We start from the raw sequence: 15350 nt of genomic DNA, 5'->3' as shown, positions 1-15350 counted from the left end.
GGGCCTGGCCTGTGGGCACCGGACCCCACTCGGGCTGAGTGTGACCCAAGGGGCCCTCCCCGGCTTGTGAGTGGCCTGTGAACTAGGCCACCTGGTCTCCCTGGTGTCTGAGCTGGGCTCCCCTGGGCCAGGCGCTGCCCAGGGCTGTACAGGCTGCTGTAAGGGGCCCACGGGCTGGTCTGCCCCTGCGTCCAGCTGGCCCTCAGGCAGGAGGAGAGGGCGCCCGGCCCACAGGAGCCTCTGCTGCAGGTCGCTGAGAAGGGGCTGGACTCAGGTGGGCTCCTGAGAGCTCAGCCCGAGGCTGGGTGTCCTCCAGGCAGAAAACGCCCACCGGGGCCCACTGGGCTGGTGCTGAGCAGGGCTGAGCCAGCCAGGACGAGAGCCAGTGTTTGGAGCGTCCGAACGCCAGGCCCCGTGCTGGGCTCCTCATCGTGTCCATCGGGCCCGGGCGAGGAGTTCCCTGTTGTCACCCACCTTCCCTAGATGGAGACTCCAGGCTCAGGATCGGGTCACAGAAGCTGGGTCTGAGCCCAGAGTCAGACTGCAGGGTCCGGAGAATCCCGGCCAGCTGAGCCGGGCCCTCCTGGGGGCAGCGCAGGGCGGCTGCACTGGCCCGAGTCTGGGCAGGACATCAATGCCCTGGTGGTCTGGGCTAGGGGCTGGGGGCTCAGCCTGCACTAACCCACACAGCGTCCAGGGGTCTGGGGCATCCTGCCGCACTTGTCCCCGTGTTCCAGAAGAGAGGACCCTCCAGCCGAGGGTCACGGTGAGCAGGGTGAGCAGGCAGGGGCCCGTGAGTCGGTGAGCCCCTGCTGGCCTCGGGTGGTGGGAGGCTGAGGGGGACAGAGAGTGGAGAGCAGGTCCGGGATGGTCAACGGGCAGGGGGTGAGGGGAGGGGTGCGTCCTCCCTGGCAGCCCTGTCCTGCGGACCTCCCAGGCACCAGCGTTGATGGGGCTCCCCAGAAACCCTGCAGCCCTGCAGAGCTCTGCCTGCTCCCAGCTCGAATTTCAGGTGCAGAGTACACAAGGCACGTGGTGCTCACGATCCTCGTAATTCTGGAAGGCGCTTGCTAGGGCTCAGCTCTGGGGTGCAGCCCCCAGGCCCCCTGGGGCCAGGTCAGTGACAGCCACAGCCCTGCTGGCTGAGAAGGCACCAGGATAATGACAAATGTCCCATCACCCAGACCCCTACACCTGCAAGGGGTGGGCTCCAAGGTGTCGTCCAGTTACCCATCCCTGAAGAATCTGCCCCACCACCAAGTGTTCACAAACTCCTATTCATCCCTCAAAACCCCCTGGCTGTGCAGCTGCTTCTGATCTCCCCCACCTACCCCCACCAAACAGGCCAGACCAGCCAGGAAGTCGCTGTGGCCTGAGGGGATTCCTAACTTGGATCCCTGCAACCCCAGGACCCCAGGCTGGCCTGCTCCAGCAACGGCTTGGCTCACACACGGAGACACAGCTTCCAGAGGCTGGCGAGGAGGCCCAGATGAGAGGCAGGGTGCCCACGTGCCACCAGCCCCATCAGGCCTCTTTCCTAGGCCCGAATCATGTGTGCAGGGGGATCAGGGAACACTGCAGGGCCCCACCGCTGGTGGAACATTCTCTAAGGAAACATGGAGGACACTCACCTGGGCCTGAAAATCACGCCTCCATGAAGGCACTCACATAAGAAGCCCTGTGCTGGGCCCCACCCTGCTGATCACTGCTCCAGGCCCCCATAAAAGCCAGCCCCCCACCAGCAGCGTCTCGGCCACGAGGCTGGGCAGGGGGCAAAAGTCTTGGGGTCTGGGTCTGTGAGCCAGGCCCAGGGCAACCCCAGAGGTACACCCCAGGGTAGCTGGGTCAGCCCTCCCTCTGAAGTGACAGCAGGGCGCCAGCCACACCAGCTCCTTCCCCACCAAACACAAAACACGCGGACACACAGTAAGAGGCCTAGACAATTTTATCTTCATGCCAACTTTGCTCCCGGCAACTCAAGAAGGGGGCAGCTGCAGGGAAGGCGGGCACCAGCCCCCTCCCCTCCTACCCCACCCCCAGGCCAGCGAACGCCCTGAACGTCCTCCAAGACGGAGTCAAGCCCCAGGAGGACCCCACCGCAGGCCTCACAAGACTAGCTTCTGTCCTCTGCCACCCCTGCCAGCTCCTTCCAGCTCATCCTCAGGCCTCAGCTGGCCCCTTCCTCGCTGGGTCTAGGCAAATGGGTGGGGGCCGCAGTGCAGGGCGCCGGGCCCCAAGCTGCACGGAGGGGGGACTAAGAGAGCAGCCTGGTGCCGGGCGGTGTTGGGTGGCCAGGCCCCCGAAGCGCAGGCTGGAGAGGGAACTACCCGAGGGGTGGGGGTCCTAGGATGCACGGCTGCCCAGCGGGCTGGGTCTTCCGAGTTAGAGAAAGGACCCCGTGCACCAGAGCCACCCACTGGCTCTGGCCCCAGCCCGCCCCTCCAGCAGACAGACAGACAGACAAGCAGGCAGCTTTTCCGAAACGAGGGAGGGGAAAACCACAGAACGGAACCGCAGGCCCGCAGGCCCGCCGGGCCGGGTGGCCCCCAGAGAGCTGTGCTGTGAGTGCAAGTGTGAGTGTGAGTGTGTGTGTGTGTGTGTGTGTGGCGGGGTGGCCGGGAGGGCAGGGGTGTGGCCTCCTCCTCCTCGACCCTCCTCCGGACTCCGCCAGCGGGCGGGGAGCCAGCTATGGCCTGGCAGCCTCGGCCAAGCCCACCCGGTTCTGGTCGCGGTCGAACACGGCATAGTAGCGGCCGATGAACACGTCGCCCAGGATCCAGAGCGGCCCGCCGGGCGGGGGGATGTCCATGCCCATGAAGCCGCTCAGACACATGGTCCTCCCGGCCTGCGACACCTGCGACGGCCAGCGAAGGTCACCACCCGGGCCGCACCCTTGGGCGTCCGCCGCCCCCGGCCGGCCCCAGCTCACCTTGAGCGTGTAGTCCTCTGGGGACAGCTTGTAGTCTCTACCCCCCAGCTTCATGGTGACCTTGGGCAGGCTGGACACCTTCTCGCAGGGGATCATGTACTAAGGGGGGACGAGGAGATGCTGCGTGGACGGGGGGAGAGGCACGGCGGCCTGGGGTGCCCGTCCTCCCCACCCGGCGTCGCCGGCCCGCTCACCTCGCCCTGGATCAGCGGCACGGCCCCGATGGCTTTCTGCAGCTCCCGCACCTCCTCCACGGGGCCCACGATGAGGGAGGTGCCCGTGTCCACGATGGCCTCACAGCCCCCCTTACACACGGTCAGGCCGCTGCCCACGTCCACCCTGCAGCGGAGGTGGTGTGAGCCCCCTCCCAGGGCCACCCGGAGACCCCGCCCCCACAGCAGGACTCAGCCCGAGCAGAGTTGGGTGGGAGGGGAGAGGAGGCGGCTGCAGAAGCCAAGAGCAGGGTTAGCAGTCCCCTAGGCATCGTGTGGACGAGGAGACACCGGCTGCAGCCTGGGTACGAGAGCTAGACTGGGCACCAGAAGGTGGCCAGAGCACCTAGGGCTGGCGGGACACAGGGTCCAGGCCCACCCTGCCTGGCCCCCCTCCACCCCCACAAGGCCCTGCTGAGTGCGAGGCCTGGGGTGGGGCTCCCACAAGCCAGGCCCCCTGGGGAGCCAAGGGAGGGGCCCCACCCAGTACTCACTGGTCCATGTGGACCTGCCAGTAGGCCATGCGGGTGACGTTGTGGTAGATCAGCGAGCCTTTGTAGTACTTGGGGTCAGTGCCGCCCAGCATCAGCTCACCCCCGGGCTGCGCATTTGGGTCCCTGCGGGGGGAAGGAAGGAGGGAGTCTGCTGCCCTGCCCACCTCTGCACCAGGCGTCCAGCCTGAGGACTGGGTGGATAGGCACAGGTTGGGACCAGGTCAGAAATCAGGGATGGGAGGATCGATCTCACAAGGTGCCCCAGAGCAGGACTCTTCCTGAGCGGGCAGGGGTGGAAGGATCCAGAAGGGGGGAGGGGCTCCGATCCCACACCCAGTGTGGACCGCAGGCCAAGCCCCATCCTGAGCAGAAGAGATCCTGCTTGGGCCTCTGGGCTCCTGGTCTGCCAGCTGAGGACGGCCAGGGTCAGGCCAGCAGGCAGATGGGACATGAACGCTAACAGCTCCAGGAGCAGGGACCTTACCTGCCCGGAAGAAAAACCAAGGGCTTCCAGGAGGAGGTGCCGGCAACCCCGAGAGAAGCTGAGCCAGCTGGTCCTGCCCCAGGCCCTTTGCACCTGCTGCTCCCGAGGGTGTCCTCCATCCAGATCCTTCCATGACTCGCTCCCCCTTCGGATCTCAGCTTTTGACTCTCCCCACCTCTTATTTACACTTATGTTAATGCTCTGAGCTCAGCATCGTCTGCCTGGCTGTCCCCAGCACTCAGAAACGCCTTGCTGAACTTGTCCTTCCGCCACCACTGTGTCCTCCACCTCCCGTCACCTCCAAAACCCACTGTGTGGAAAGCGGATCACACCTCCAGTGCCCCTCCTCACCCTCAGCCCTGCCCTTGCAAGCCATCTGCCGCCCACCTCCTGCCTCAGCTCATCACCTGGGGAGTCACAGTGCTGGGCTACCCGCCCCCAGTCCCAGGCCCGGCCGATCTCGCGGGTCCGCTGCACCCAAGAACTCAGGGGGAACAGCCCCACCTGTTCACCTGCACCCCAGCATCTAGCAGGCGGCTCGGCCCCAAGAAGCTGCTGAGTATCTGCCACTGGCCTAGCAAGGGACAGAAGGCAGTTTCCACACAGAGGCCGGGCCGAGGGCTCTGGGCTGGAATCCCGCCAGAAACGCCTGGGGTCAGACCCCTGGGGGGGGGCACGTAGGGCTCAGTGACCAGGAGCGGCTCAGGGCAGCGGCCGCCCGGCTCACGCCCTGCCCACGGCCTCACCCTCAGCACAGCTGCATCCCCCCTCCTGCCTGGGGCTCCCTCTCAAGACCCGCAGCAGCACTGTCGTCCTGGGAAGAGGCCGGGAGCTGGAGGAGTGAGACCCCCTCCCCGGCACGAAAGGCACCTGGCGTTGCTTCTACAGGGTAATAGCACCCCTGGGGAGGCCTCCCGCGCAACATAGCCCCAAGCCCTCCCCGAGGTCACCCCCGCAGGAAAACCCTGGCCCTCTTGCCTCCAGAACTCCTGTCACAGATCGAGGCTCGTGGCCTGGTCCCCTGTGGGCCGAAAACGACCCGGGGGCTAAGACCACACCTGCCCATGGCTAGGCCCGGGCACGGCGGGGCAGGTTGACGTGGGAGGGAACCCTGCCAAGACCCTGGGCCGGCTCTGGCTCTCCAAGGTCCCAGACCCGGGGCCCAGCACCCCCGACTTGGAGGCCCCGGTGAGCCACAGCCTTCTGGAGGGGCTGCTTGTCCGTCTGTGAGGGAGCCAACCCATCCCGCTGTCAGAGGTCAGGAGCTGTGAGCCAGTGCCTGGCAGGCAGACACGGGAAGGGCCGGCATGACAGGGACTCGCCCTGCCCCACCTGTTCAGGTAGAAGGAGAAGATGTTCTTGTCCACCAGCTTCTGCTGCATCAGGTTGTCAAAGACCGGGAGCACGTTGTTCACGGAGATGCGGGGGTAGGCCATACCCAGGATGCCATCAAACTTGGCTGCGATGAAGGTGATGCCCGGCTGCTTGGTGGCCTCCCCGAAGGTCTGCCTCTCCACCTTGATGCTGCCCCGGCTCAACACCCCTGACTTACAGGGCACCTGAGGGCCACGGCGGGGGGAGGAGTCAGTGGGCCACGTGGACCGCCAAGCCCAAGGCCGGGCCCTGGGCGGCCCATCACCTCCCGTCCCTGCGAGGGCAGCCACGGCTACAGAACCCAGCTCAGTCGGTGCCTGTCATGTAGCACACAGGAGAGTCAAGAAGGGCAGACGACCCGGAAGAAAGGGCTGCCAACCCCGGGCCGGACACAGGTGGGGACCAACGGGGGTGCAGGGCCCACACTCTGCCAGGAATGTTTCAAGGACAGATGCAAACGGAGGGAGTACGGAGGGTGGGGTTGTGAGCTCAGGCTTTCCCCCCACAGCTCTCCCTTCCGGACTGTTCCTGCCCTTGGGGAACCCGTGACCCGACCCAGGACTCAAGGCCACACACCGCCCCCCCCCACGCCTGCTGCCCCCGGCCACCAGGAGCTGCATGTAAAGACAGCACAGGATGTGGGAAGAAACAGCTGTTTGGGGCTGAACCTAGGAGGGGAACGTGCTGGGTGACATCTCAGGCCCAGGGAGAACCTGGCGGAGGGGCCCCTGCAGATAAACCTGGGCAGGCAGATAAGGAGGGGGAGGGGTGGCCCGCAGGGAACCACAGTGCCCCTGACCTGCCAGGACGGTCAGAAAGAAACAGGCCAGCTGGAGGAAGGGTCCTGCCCCCACGCCTCTGCCATTCCCCCATCCAAGTCCCGCAGTACGCTCTGCGGCCTTCCTGGGGCTGGCGGCTGGGAGCGGACCATCTTCTGCTTTGTTCCTCTTTCTCTACGACTCCCAACCCGGGCCCCTCCTGCGGCCCGGCCCCAGCAGCTCCACCTCAGAGCTCGTGAGAGGAGCAGGGGCACGGGCAGAGCCCACAAGGGCCCCTCAGCCCTCCCCGGGGGAGGCGGGCACGTCCTGCAGGCGCCCCCTACCCCCCAGCCCCCACCGGGCTGCTGCCCGCTCCCGCCCAGCATCCTCTGCAGGTGCCCCCCTGCCAGCAGCTCCAGCTGCAGTGACCTCGGCCATGCCTGACCCCATCACCCAACGGCATCTCAAAGCCAACACGTCAGCACGGGACCCCATCTTCCCACTGGCTCTTCCACCCGGCTCCGTGGCCTGGGGCCTCGCCACTAATCACCCACGGGGTCCTGGTCCCAGGGCCGTGCCCGGCGCTCTTACACCTGTGCCTCAGTGGCTCTCTGCCCGCTTCCCCTTCCAATCTCCCAGCTGTCGCCCAGCCCGCATGCGGGACCACGTCCACCCCGTCCCCGTCCCACTACCGCTTCCTCACCACCAAGCACACTGAGCTGCCCCACCTCTGGGCCTTTGCTCAAGCTGAACCCCCAGGCCCCTCGCTCAGCTGACCACTGCTCGCCTCCCGAACTAAAGAGCCCCTCTGGGGAGCTGGCACAGACCCCTGCCCTTGGGTTGGGAGGGCGAACCCCCTCCACGGGGAGCGGCCCAGAGGCGGACTCACCGACACGGTGTCCTGGCTCAGGTACCCGGAGAGGCTGCCTGAGCCGTAGTGGATGTCGAAGGACGTGCCGTTCTTCACGTACGTGCTAGACTTGTCACTGTTGTACTTGTGGTGGGTCCCTGCACCGGCCGGGAGCCCGTCAGGCTGCCCGCTGGGCCACGACCAGACCCGCTGGGCACCCCCACCGCCCGCTGCAGCCGGTTCACCAAGCCACCCTCCCGGGGGCGGGTGGTCTGGCCCACAACTCGCTCCATCCTTGGCTCCCACGGTCCCAGCCCGGATGCGAGCAAGGGTGGAGACCCCAGGGAGGGAAGCCCGTCTGGCGTGGCCGAGAGGTGGGAGCTGCGATTTGCCCAAGAGGTGCCAGGACAGGGCCACCGGAGGTCTACGCCTGCCCACCGCTAGGCCCCAGGACTGGAGAAGGTGGGCCGAGGCGGGACAGCTGACCCCTAGCGCCCGCGGGGAGAGCGCATGCGGGAGGGGGACGGAGGGCTGCATGCCCCTCCCCAGGGCCCCTCCCCTCCCGCGTCCAGGGCAGGCAGGGGCTGGGCCCGGCCCGCGGTCTCCCTCTGGCCACCAGGGAGAGGCGCGGCCCAGGCTGACTTACAGCAGGCGATGTCCAGCAGCTTGCAGTGGACAGACGGGACCCACAGGTTGGAAGAGCCGGTGTCGAAGACCACCGTGAAGCACTGCGGGGGCGTCCCGATGCCCACCTCCCCGTAGTACTGGGCCTGGGTGGGAGGCAGAGTCTGTCAGGGCTGGGCAAGGGGCCCCCCACCTCCCCACGGGGCCCAGAGGCGGCCCGGGCCAGGGGAGCGGCCCAGGGTCAGACCTGCTGCCTCGGCCGCCCACCCCCACCTGCCCCGCCCGAGCCCTCGGTCCTGGTCCCCACGGGCACTTCGGGTCCCAGGGCCCCTGGGGACCTCCCCGCCCCGGCCTGACCGTGTGAGCTGGGGGATGACCACCCCACGTGAAAGACCCAAAACCAGCGGCGGAGTCAGGGTCGCAAGAGGGTTGCAATGCCTGCCTGAAGACCCTCAGTGATTCACGGGTCCGGGGCCCCGGGAGGGAAGACCTCCTCCCAGCATGAGGGTCAAGTCAGGGCCTGACTCTGGGGCCTCAGGTTCCACGGGCCCTGGCCGCACGGGGCCAAGCCTGGAGGCCCCCAGACAGAGGGACCTCGGTGCCGAGGGGAGAGGATCCACAGCAGAGGCCGAGGGCGCAGGCTGAGTCCCGCACTGCCAGCCACGCTGCCTTCACTGCCCTGGGCCTCAGTGTTCCCATCTGTATACAGGGCAGCAGAGGCTGCCCCCCCGGGGGAGGCCCAGGTGCTGATCAAGGGCTCAGGTGAGCATGAAGGGGGCACGTGACCCTCGGAGCCTCCAAGAGAAACCCCGCCTTCGGCCCTCCCGCAGGTCGGAGAACGCGGGCGTTTTTTGTCTGGAGTCGTCTGGGCCTTGCCTCCCGGGCACTCCCTTCCCCAGGGAGGGAGGCTGGGCCACCAGTTGCTGCAGGATTCTGGCTCCGACCGCTCCAGTCATCTCTTGCCGGCCACTTTGGCAGCCGCTGACTCATGACCCGACAGAAGTGTCCAGACTTGGGGGAGGGGGGGGACAGGGGGCCGGAGAATGACTCAGCAAATCTCCGTTGTGTGCATGTATGTGTATATGTGTGGGGGTGTGTGTGCTGGGGGACAAGAACTAGGAACTGGTCCGTCAGGCCCCAGGCAGACGCCCCTCTGACAAGCCTGATCACGTGCCTGTGAGGCCACAGCTTCCTGGCCCGGCTGGGGCTCCGGCCAGGCAGGACAGAGGGCAAGGCCACCCGTCCCAACCCTAAGTGGACCAGAGGATGGATGGCAGCGAGGAGCTGGCTCCCCAAGACCCCGGGGGCGGGGGGTGCAAAGAGATGTCACCTGGGCAGCCCTTAGAGGTACCAGGCTGGGGCCCAGGACCTGGCCCCGGCTTGCTGTGTAGCTTCCAGAATGTTCCACCTCTGAGCCTGTTTCCCCCTCAACGAGCAGTGGGCATTTAAGGGCTGGCTGCTGACCCAAGAGGAAGGTAGGGCCCAGGGACTGGGCCACAGGTTGCCCCAGGCCTTCCAGCAGAACAAGCAAGAGCACAGAAGCCCCAGGCCAGTTAGTGCCGCCTGGGTGCACAGGCGATCCAAGCTCAGGGACCCCCCAGGCCCCCAGCCACAGACTCTCGGGCAGGCCTGGGCCCGATTCTGGGCTTCTCCGTGCCGTGTCCGGCGCCCTCATCTGTAGAGGCTGACGCAGCTCCCCCAGGCTGACCACCAGGACGAAGACGCCGCCGGCCCAGCTCTGAGCTGACGGGGGGCGGCACGTGGGGGAGACATCAGGGCCACTCCAGTCAACCCCCTCAGCCCCCGCGGGACGAGGACCAGGATGGTCAGGGGAGCTGGGGAGGTCGCGGGAGGTCAGAACCCTCAGTCTGGAGGGGGTTGTGGGCAGCACCCATGGCGAAGGGCGTGGCTGAGCAGAAGCCCCTCCCCCACACCGCGCAGCTGAAGCCCCCCCAAACCACTGGGGGCTGCGAACACGAGTATTTCGCCAAAACCCACGCTGGCTCACAGAACTTGCCTTAAGAGCCAGCCCCTGTCGACAGCCGACCCCCCCCCCCTCGCCCCCACCAAAACTCACATCCATGTAGTTCTTGAGAATCTCAGGAATGGGCCCCTGGGTCACAGTGCGCACCCCCTGGGAGTATTTTGAAATGGGGCCCTTGGCGATCAGGTCTTCCATGGGGCCCCCCATTTCCGACATGGTCCGGCGGATGGATGTGAACTTGTGCAGCGGAATCCTGTCAAGACAGGGGTCCGGGCTCGTCAGGGCCAGCTGGCTGCCACCCCACCTGGAGGCTCCCACACCCACATCCAAGCTGGAGGCCCAACACGCCTGCTCCAACCGCCCCCCCCAAACACCTGCACCCCACTGTCCCTGCTCTGGGCCCGCTCTGGTCTCTTCTGACAAGCACGCGCTATGAGGATGTTGGTGGTCACCTGTCACGTCTGCCCAAAGCCCTCCGTGGAGTCCCGTCTGCCTGGTCCTCTGGCCAAACCTGCCACTCTCCACGCAGGCCCCACGTTGAGATGGTCCCAGTTTACCCATCTGACTTACGGGGTGGCCACCTCCTGCCTGTCAGATGGGACTTCCAGGCCACCCCCTCCGAGAAGCCCTCCTTGCCCACCCCCCAGTCCCCCTCACATGACCCCGCTGCCTTGCAGTCCTCACCCCTGGCCGCACTGAGCCCAGCGGCTCTCTCCCCACACAGGTCAAAAAGGGCAAGGATGGCGCCTGGACCCTGGAGGCGGGGGCTTCCAGGCCGGCCTTCCTCCACGCAAGCCCCAGTGCCCCCCCGCTGGAGCACCCTTCCCAGCACACACGCCAGCCTGGGTGGCCCATCCAGGAGGAGGGAGCAGGGGGTTCTGCCAGCAGGGAGCAGGTGAGGGGCCCTTCTCCATCCCCAGCTCCCCGGCTCCTCAGGGGTCTGAACCCGCCCCAGGAGGTGGCAGAGGAGAGCCACCGGACCAAACAGAGCTACTGGATGAAATGTTTTCCCAGCCCTGGGGATCTTCGAGTTCAAGGTCACAGCTGGCTCTTGCTAGCAGGCCAAGAGTGCGCCCCAGGAAGATGGGGCTCGGCCTCTTGCCTAAGGATGGAGAGGCTGGAAGAGCCTGAGGTTCTTGCCTGGGGGGAGGGAGGGACAGGCCCTCCAGCAACTAAGGAAACAGGTGCCAGCGGTCCCATAGGATTGGGACATGTGAAGGGCATGGGTTCAGCTGCCCTGCCCCAAGAGGCCCCAGGCTTCCTTCCCCACTGCCGTCCACCGCCGGGGGAGGGCCTGGGGGTTAGGCCAAGGCAGGCTCAGGCCTGCAGGAGCTCCGCCACAACTGCTCCAGCTGGGACTGGTCGCCCCCAGGCCACAGCGCACAGAGGCGCCCACTCAAGAGCCCACACAAGCCAGCCCTTCGGCAAGGCTCGGTCCGCTCTGGCCCAGCCAGCTCCTGCAGCCCTGAGACCTCACCCACCTGCCCACAGGCAAAGGCCCACAACAGACGTGGAAGCATGCCTGCCCAGGCCGAGCACAAAAGTCCCAGGGGGGCAAGGGTGGGGGCAGGGGCAGGAAGGGGTGGGCCCACCGCACCCCTCCCCTGCTGGGCGAGCCGGCTGCCTTGCAAGGCCGGGAGCGTGGGGGGACCCTCCGCCTAGCTGACACAGCATGGCACAGCCCTGGACCAGGCCTGACAGTCCGTGCAGTCACTGGGCCCAGTGGAGTCCCCCAGGCCTGAGGAGGGCATGGTCCTTACTGGGGGCAGCTGGTGTTGCTGCGACAGAGCCCCAGCCCCAGGGTGGGGGGAGCCGCCCACAGCCTGGTGCCAGCTGGGCCCTTCTCCCAGACCCACTCCTTAGGCCGACTCCCTCTGGACTCCGGGACGTGGGTCTCCTGGTGTCCAGAGGGTCTGCCAGCCGGCCCAGGACGTGTGGTAAGATCTCACGGGACAAACCAGGTGAGACCACAACCAGTTCACATCTAGTACAGGAGACCCCAGTCAGGAAAATGACTTGCCCAGGCTCGGCGGGCTCCTGGGCCTACCCCTCGGTTTCCCGACTTCCACCCGAGAGCGGGCCCTGCCAGGGACAGGCTCCCACCCTACCTGTCCTGGGGACGCTGGGTCGGCTCCCCGTCACAGCCGCCCTCCCTCCTGCTTCCTCCGGTCCCCCAAGGCCGACCCCACGGTGGTAGAGAGGACGGGTGGCGGGGCTGGCGGGGGCCCTGGGCGAGCCCCGCACCTGCAGAGCTCCCCCCGCCCCGCCCGAGGGTGGACCCTGCAGGAGTCCGCGGGGGCGGCAGAGCCGCATCCCGCGCGGGGCGCTCAGGGGGTGCCCGGGAGTCACCGGGGCGCGCGAGCTGCGGGGCTCACCTGACGAGCGCGGCGGCGGGCGCGGCCAGCAGGCCGAGGGCGAGCAGCAGCAGCAAGCAGGGGGTCTGCATGGCGGCGGCGACCCGGTCAGAGCGGACAGCCCGGGAGGTCGCGCGCTTATAGCCGGGCTGACGGCGCAGGCGGCCCGGATCAGCTGACCCGCTTGTTTGCACCCCGGCTGATCACGTGGGCCGCGGACGGCGGCGCGGGGGCGGGGCCGGGGCGGGGCCGGGGCGGGGCGACCCCGGGCCTAGGAGCGGCCTCTCCGGCTCCGGCCTGCGCACGGCGCACGGCGGGCGGGGATGCGCTCGCCGACCGTCCCCCTCGGGCCCCGTCCTGACCCCCCCCCGAGGATTACCGGGACCCGGCCGGAGTAGAAGGGGACGGGGCCTGGGACCCCCTCCCCACCCCGGACACCTTAGCCGGGCGAGGTCCCCGAAGCCGCGGCTCCTTCCCCGCCCCAGGCGCGCGGTTGTGCAGGGCTCCCTGCTCCATCCTCCCCCTCCACCTGCTCCTCCCGGGGCGCCCCTGTCCCTCCCACTCTTCCTTCACCCTGGGAATCTCCCAGGTACCCCCTCTGGAGGCTCCAGCCACCCTCTTCCTCCCTCTCCAGGTGTCCACAACCCTCCCACCCCGCAGTACCCCTCCCCAGAGCAGCACCTGGCCTGGCCCTGCCCGGGTCACCCTGGGCCCTCCTTCCTGTGTAACCCGGCACGGGCACCGTCCCCACCAGGCCCCAAATCTCAAAGGATGCTGCGGGGGGCGGGGGGGGTGGGGAAGGGAAGGAGGTCTCAGCTCCAGGCACTCCTGATCAGTTTTTTACGAGCCTCAGGGGTAGGAGAGTGAGTCCCTTGTTCTGGCCAGGGCTCAGCCCTGACCGAAGCCACAGTGACCCGGTCAGCATCCATTCCTTCCTGCCCAGCCTGCTACCCAAGGAGAGGGCCAGATCCGTCCCTCCACCCTCAGTCCCAGCCAGAGGAGGGGGGGCGTTATAGAGGAAAGGAATTTGAACAGGTCATTTCAGAGAAGGTCATGTCACGAAGGAAATTAAGCCGGAGCATGTGCTAGGAAGTGACCGCTGTAGGGGGCAGGCCTCTCTGAGGAGGTGACACTTGTGCAGTATGTGAACAGTGAGGAACCCTCACCAGGGGACTCGCCCAGGGCACTTTGTCGTGAGTGGTCCTCCCAGCTCCCACACTTAAAGGGGGGCAGACTGAGGTTCTGTGGCTCACAGAGGCAGGGTTAGAATTCCCGTCTGTTCTGTAACCACTAAATAAACCAGAACCCTGACCTCGGCCACCATCACCGCCTCCACGCTGGTCAGCCTGATGGCTACAGGTGAGTGACCCCCGCCTCGCCCTACCTCCGAACCCAGCCATCACATAAATACTAGGTTCCCTGCTGTGGTTCTAGATATGAGGGCTAAAGCCAGGAGCAAAGCAGGCACACATCCTTGCCCTCGGAATCTGGCCCCGCGCCCTCGGGTCCAAGGCTGTCCTCCGTGCAGGCCCAGAAGTGGGGCCCTTGCACCAGGCGTTATCCCCTCCCTCCCGGCAGGCCAGTATCTTGGAGAGGTCAGCCAGCCCCTGGGTGGGCTGGAGTCTGGCATACAGTGGAAGGGGTCCCAGCTGGTGTCCCCTGAGTCACCATGCTGGTCCTGATGTCCGGTGGGGACATGATAGTGTGTACCTGTGGTGCTCAGAGGCAGACGTCTGAGAAAACACATGTTCAGAGTGTCCTACCTGCTTCTTCCTCAGAATCATTTCTGAGGCCCCTGGGGGGTCTGGGCAGGAGGCGGCGTGGATGGTCAGAGGGGCCAGAAACTTGACACGGCAGCCAGTTGTGTCTGGCCCGAGCTGGTGGGAGCCAAGCTGACATCCTTGGTTTTTCCCTGAAGGTGGCAGGGGGCTGCTGAGAAGGGACCCTCTGCTGGCCCAAGGGGTGGAGAGGCCCCCACCCCCTGCAGAGGCCGTCTGTCCATTTATTACAGAGTAGAGATGCTCTCTGTGCTGGTCTCCAGCCCAACCCTTGATGCTCCAGGAGGGAGAGCCCAGGCCCAGATGTGGCGGGTGGGGGGTCCCTGCCCAGGTGAGTCGAGAAGAGTAGCCCCTTCTGGGGGCTCCTCCCTTTGACCTCCACTTTGAGGGGGAGCAGCCCCTCCCTTTGACCTCCACTTGGCATCTCGTGGGTCAGCCCCTCTGGGACCCTGTGCGTCCGTTTTCCCCTCCCAGCATGTGATTGTGGAACACCATCCGCATGCCAGGCAAGCTCTGGGTGCTGTGGAAATCATGGGGACAAAACAGGACGCCTGCCTTTGTGGAGTTTATATTCCAGGCAGGGGAGACAGACAGAAGATCCAGAGGCTGCTTACACAGGTCACTGTAAGGAGATGATGAAGGGAAAGTCGGGGCAGGGGAGGGACAGCAAGTGACAGGAAGGCGGTGTTGCAATCGGAGAAGCCTCGTGCAAGCACGTTAAGTCAGCTGAGCACAGGCAGAGCAGGCGGAAGAGATGAGATCAGGGGTCAGAGTGGAGCTTCCCTGCCAGGTCACTCGGACGTCCAGTCAGCGAGAGGACCCCCCCCCCCCCAGCCAGGGTTCTGGGCGGCACCGCGCTGGCTGCCCTGCAGAGCAGGGGGAAGGAGGAAGGGCGACAGTAGACTAGCTGGGAGGCTGGGGCCACCATCCACGTGGGGGGCTGAGGTGGCCTGTACCGGGGCGGTGGCCAAGGAGCCTGTGAGAAGCAGCCAGATCCGGGATGCACTTTTGAGGCAGAGCCTGTAGGATGTCCCGATGGACCGGGAAAATGGTGTGCAATGGAGGGATGAACACTGACTCAGTGTGTCCACGATAGCCAGAAGGGTGGCATGGTATCGGCCAAGATGGGAACGGATGCGGGAGGAGGGACTGGGGAGCTCCATTTCAGATGTTTGTCACATTGGCATGGTGCCCGGGCGACATGCAGTGGCACTGCTGAGTGGCCGCAGCTACTGGGGTTGGGGGTTGAGGAGAGAGAGATCCAAGCTGAGACAGAAACTTGAGTGCCATCAACACTCAGCACTTCTAAACAGTGAGGTCAGACGCTAGGAGAGTTGGCTGAGGGCTCCCAGCTTTATGTGGTTAGAGAATTGAGGGGGAACCAGCAAAGGAGACACAGCAGGAGCAGCTGGGGACAGGAGGAGTGTCTGGATGCCAAGTAAAATTACAAGGAGGGTTGTGGCCCACCTGTGGGCCGGGTAGAGGATGGGACTCTGCACCGGCCACGGG

The 15350-nt window shown here is 66.2% G+C and overlaps 1 protein-coding gene across 1 annotated transcript; it reads right to left on the bottom strand.

The window, feature by feature from the left end:
- Positions 1-1921: 1921 nt before the first annotated feature.
- On the bottom strand, positions 1922-12253 carry CTSD (cathepsin D). The gene is made up of 9 exons (XM_024117576.3): positions 12085-12253; positions 9803-9962; positions 7748-7871; positions 7141-7259; positions 5452-5678; positions 3636-3758; positions 3124-3268; positions 2930-3028; positions 1922-2854 (listed from the first exon to the last, which is right to left on the bottom strand). Exons 1-9 carry the CDS (start codon positions 12153-12155, stop codon positions 2687-2689), a joined length of 1236 nt encoding a protein of 411 aa, XP_023973344.1. The 5' UTR covers positions 12156-12253; the 3' UTR covers positions 1922-2686.
- Positions 12254-15350: the final 3097 nt, after the last annotated feature.

The sequence above is a fragment of the Physeter macrocephalus genome, chromosome 18 (assembly GCF_002837175.3).
Source record: "Physeter macrocephalus isolate SW-GA chromosome 18, ASM283717v5, whole genome shotgun sequence".
Lineage (NCBI taxonomy): Eukaryota > Metazoa > Chordata > Mammalia > Artiodactyla > Physeteridae > Physeter > Physeter macrocephalus.
Note: the sequence above shows the minus strand (reverse complement) of the source record. Positions and strands in the feature narration are given on the sequence as shown.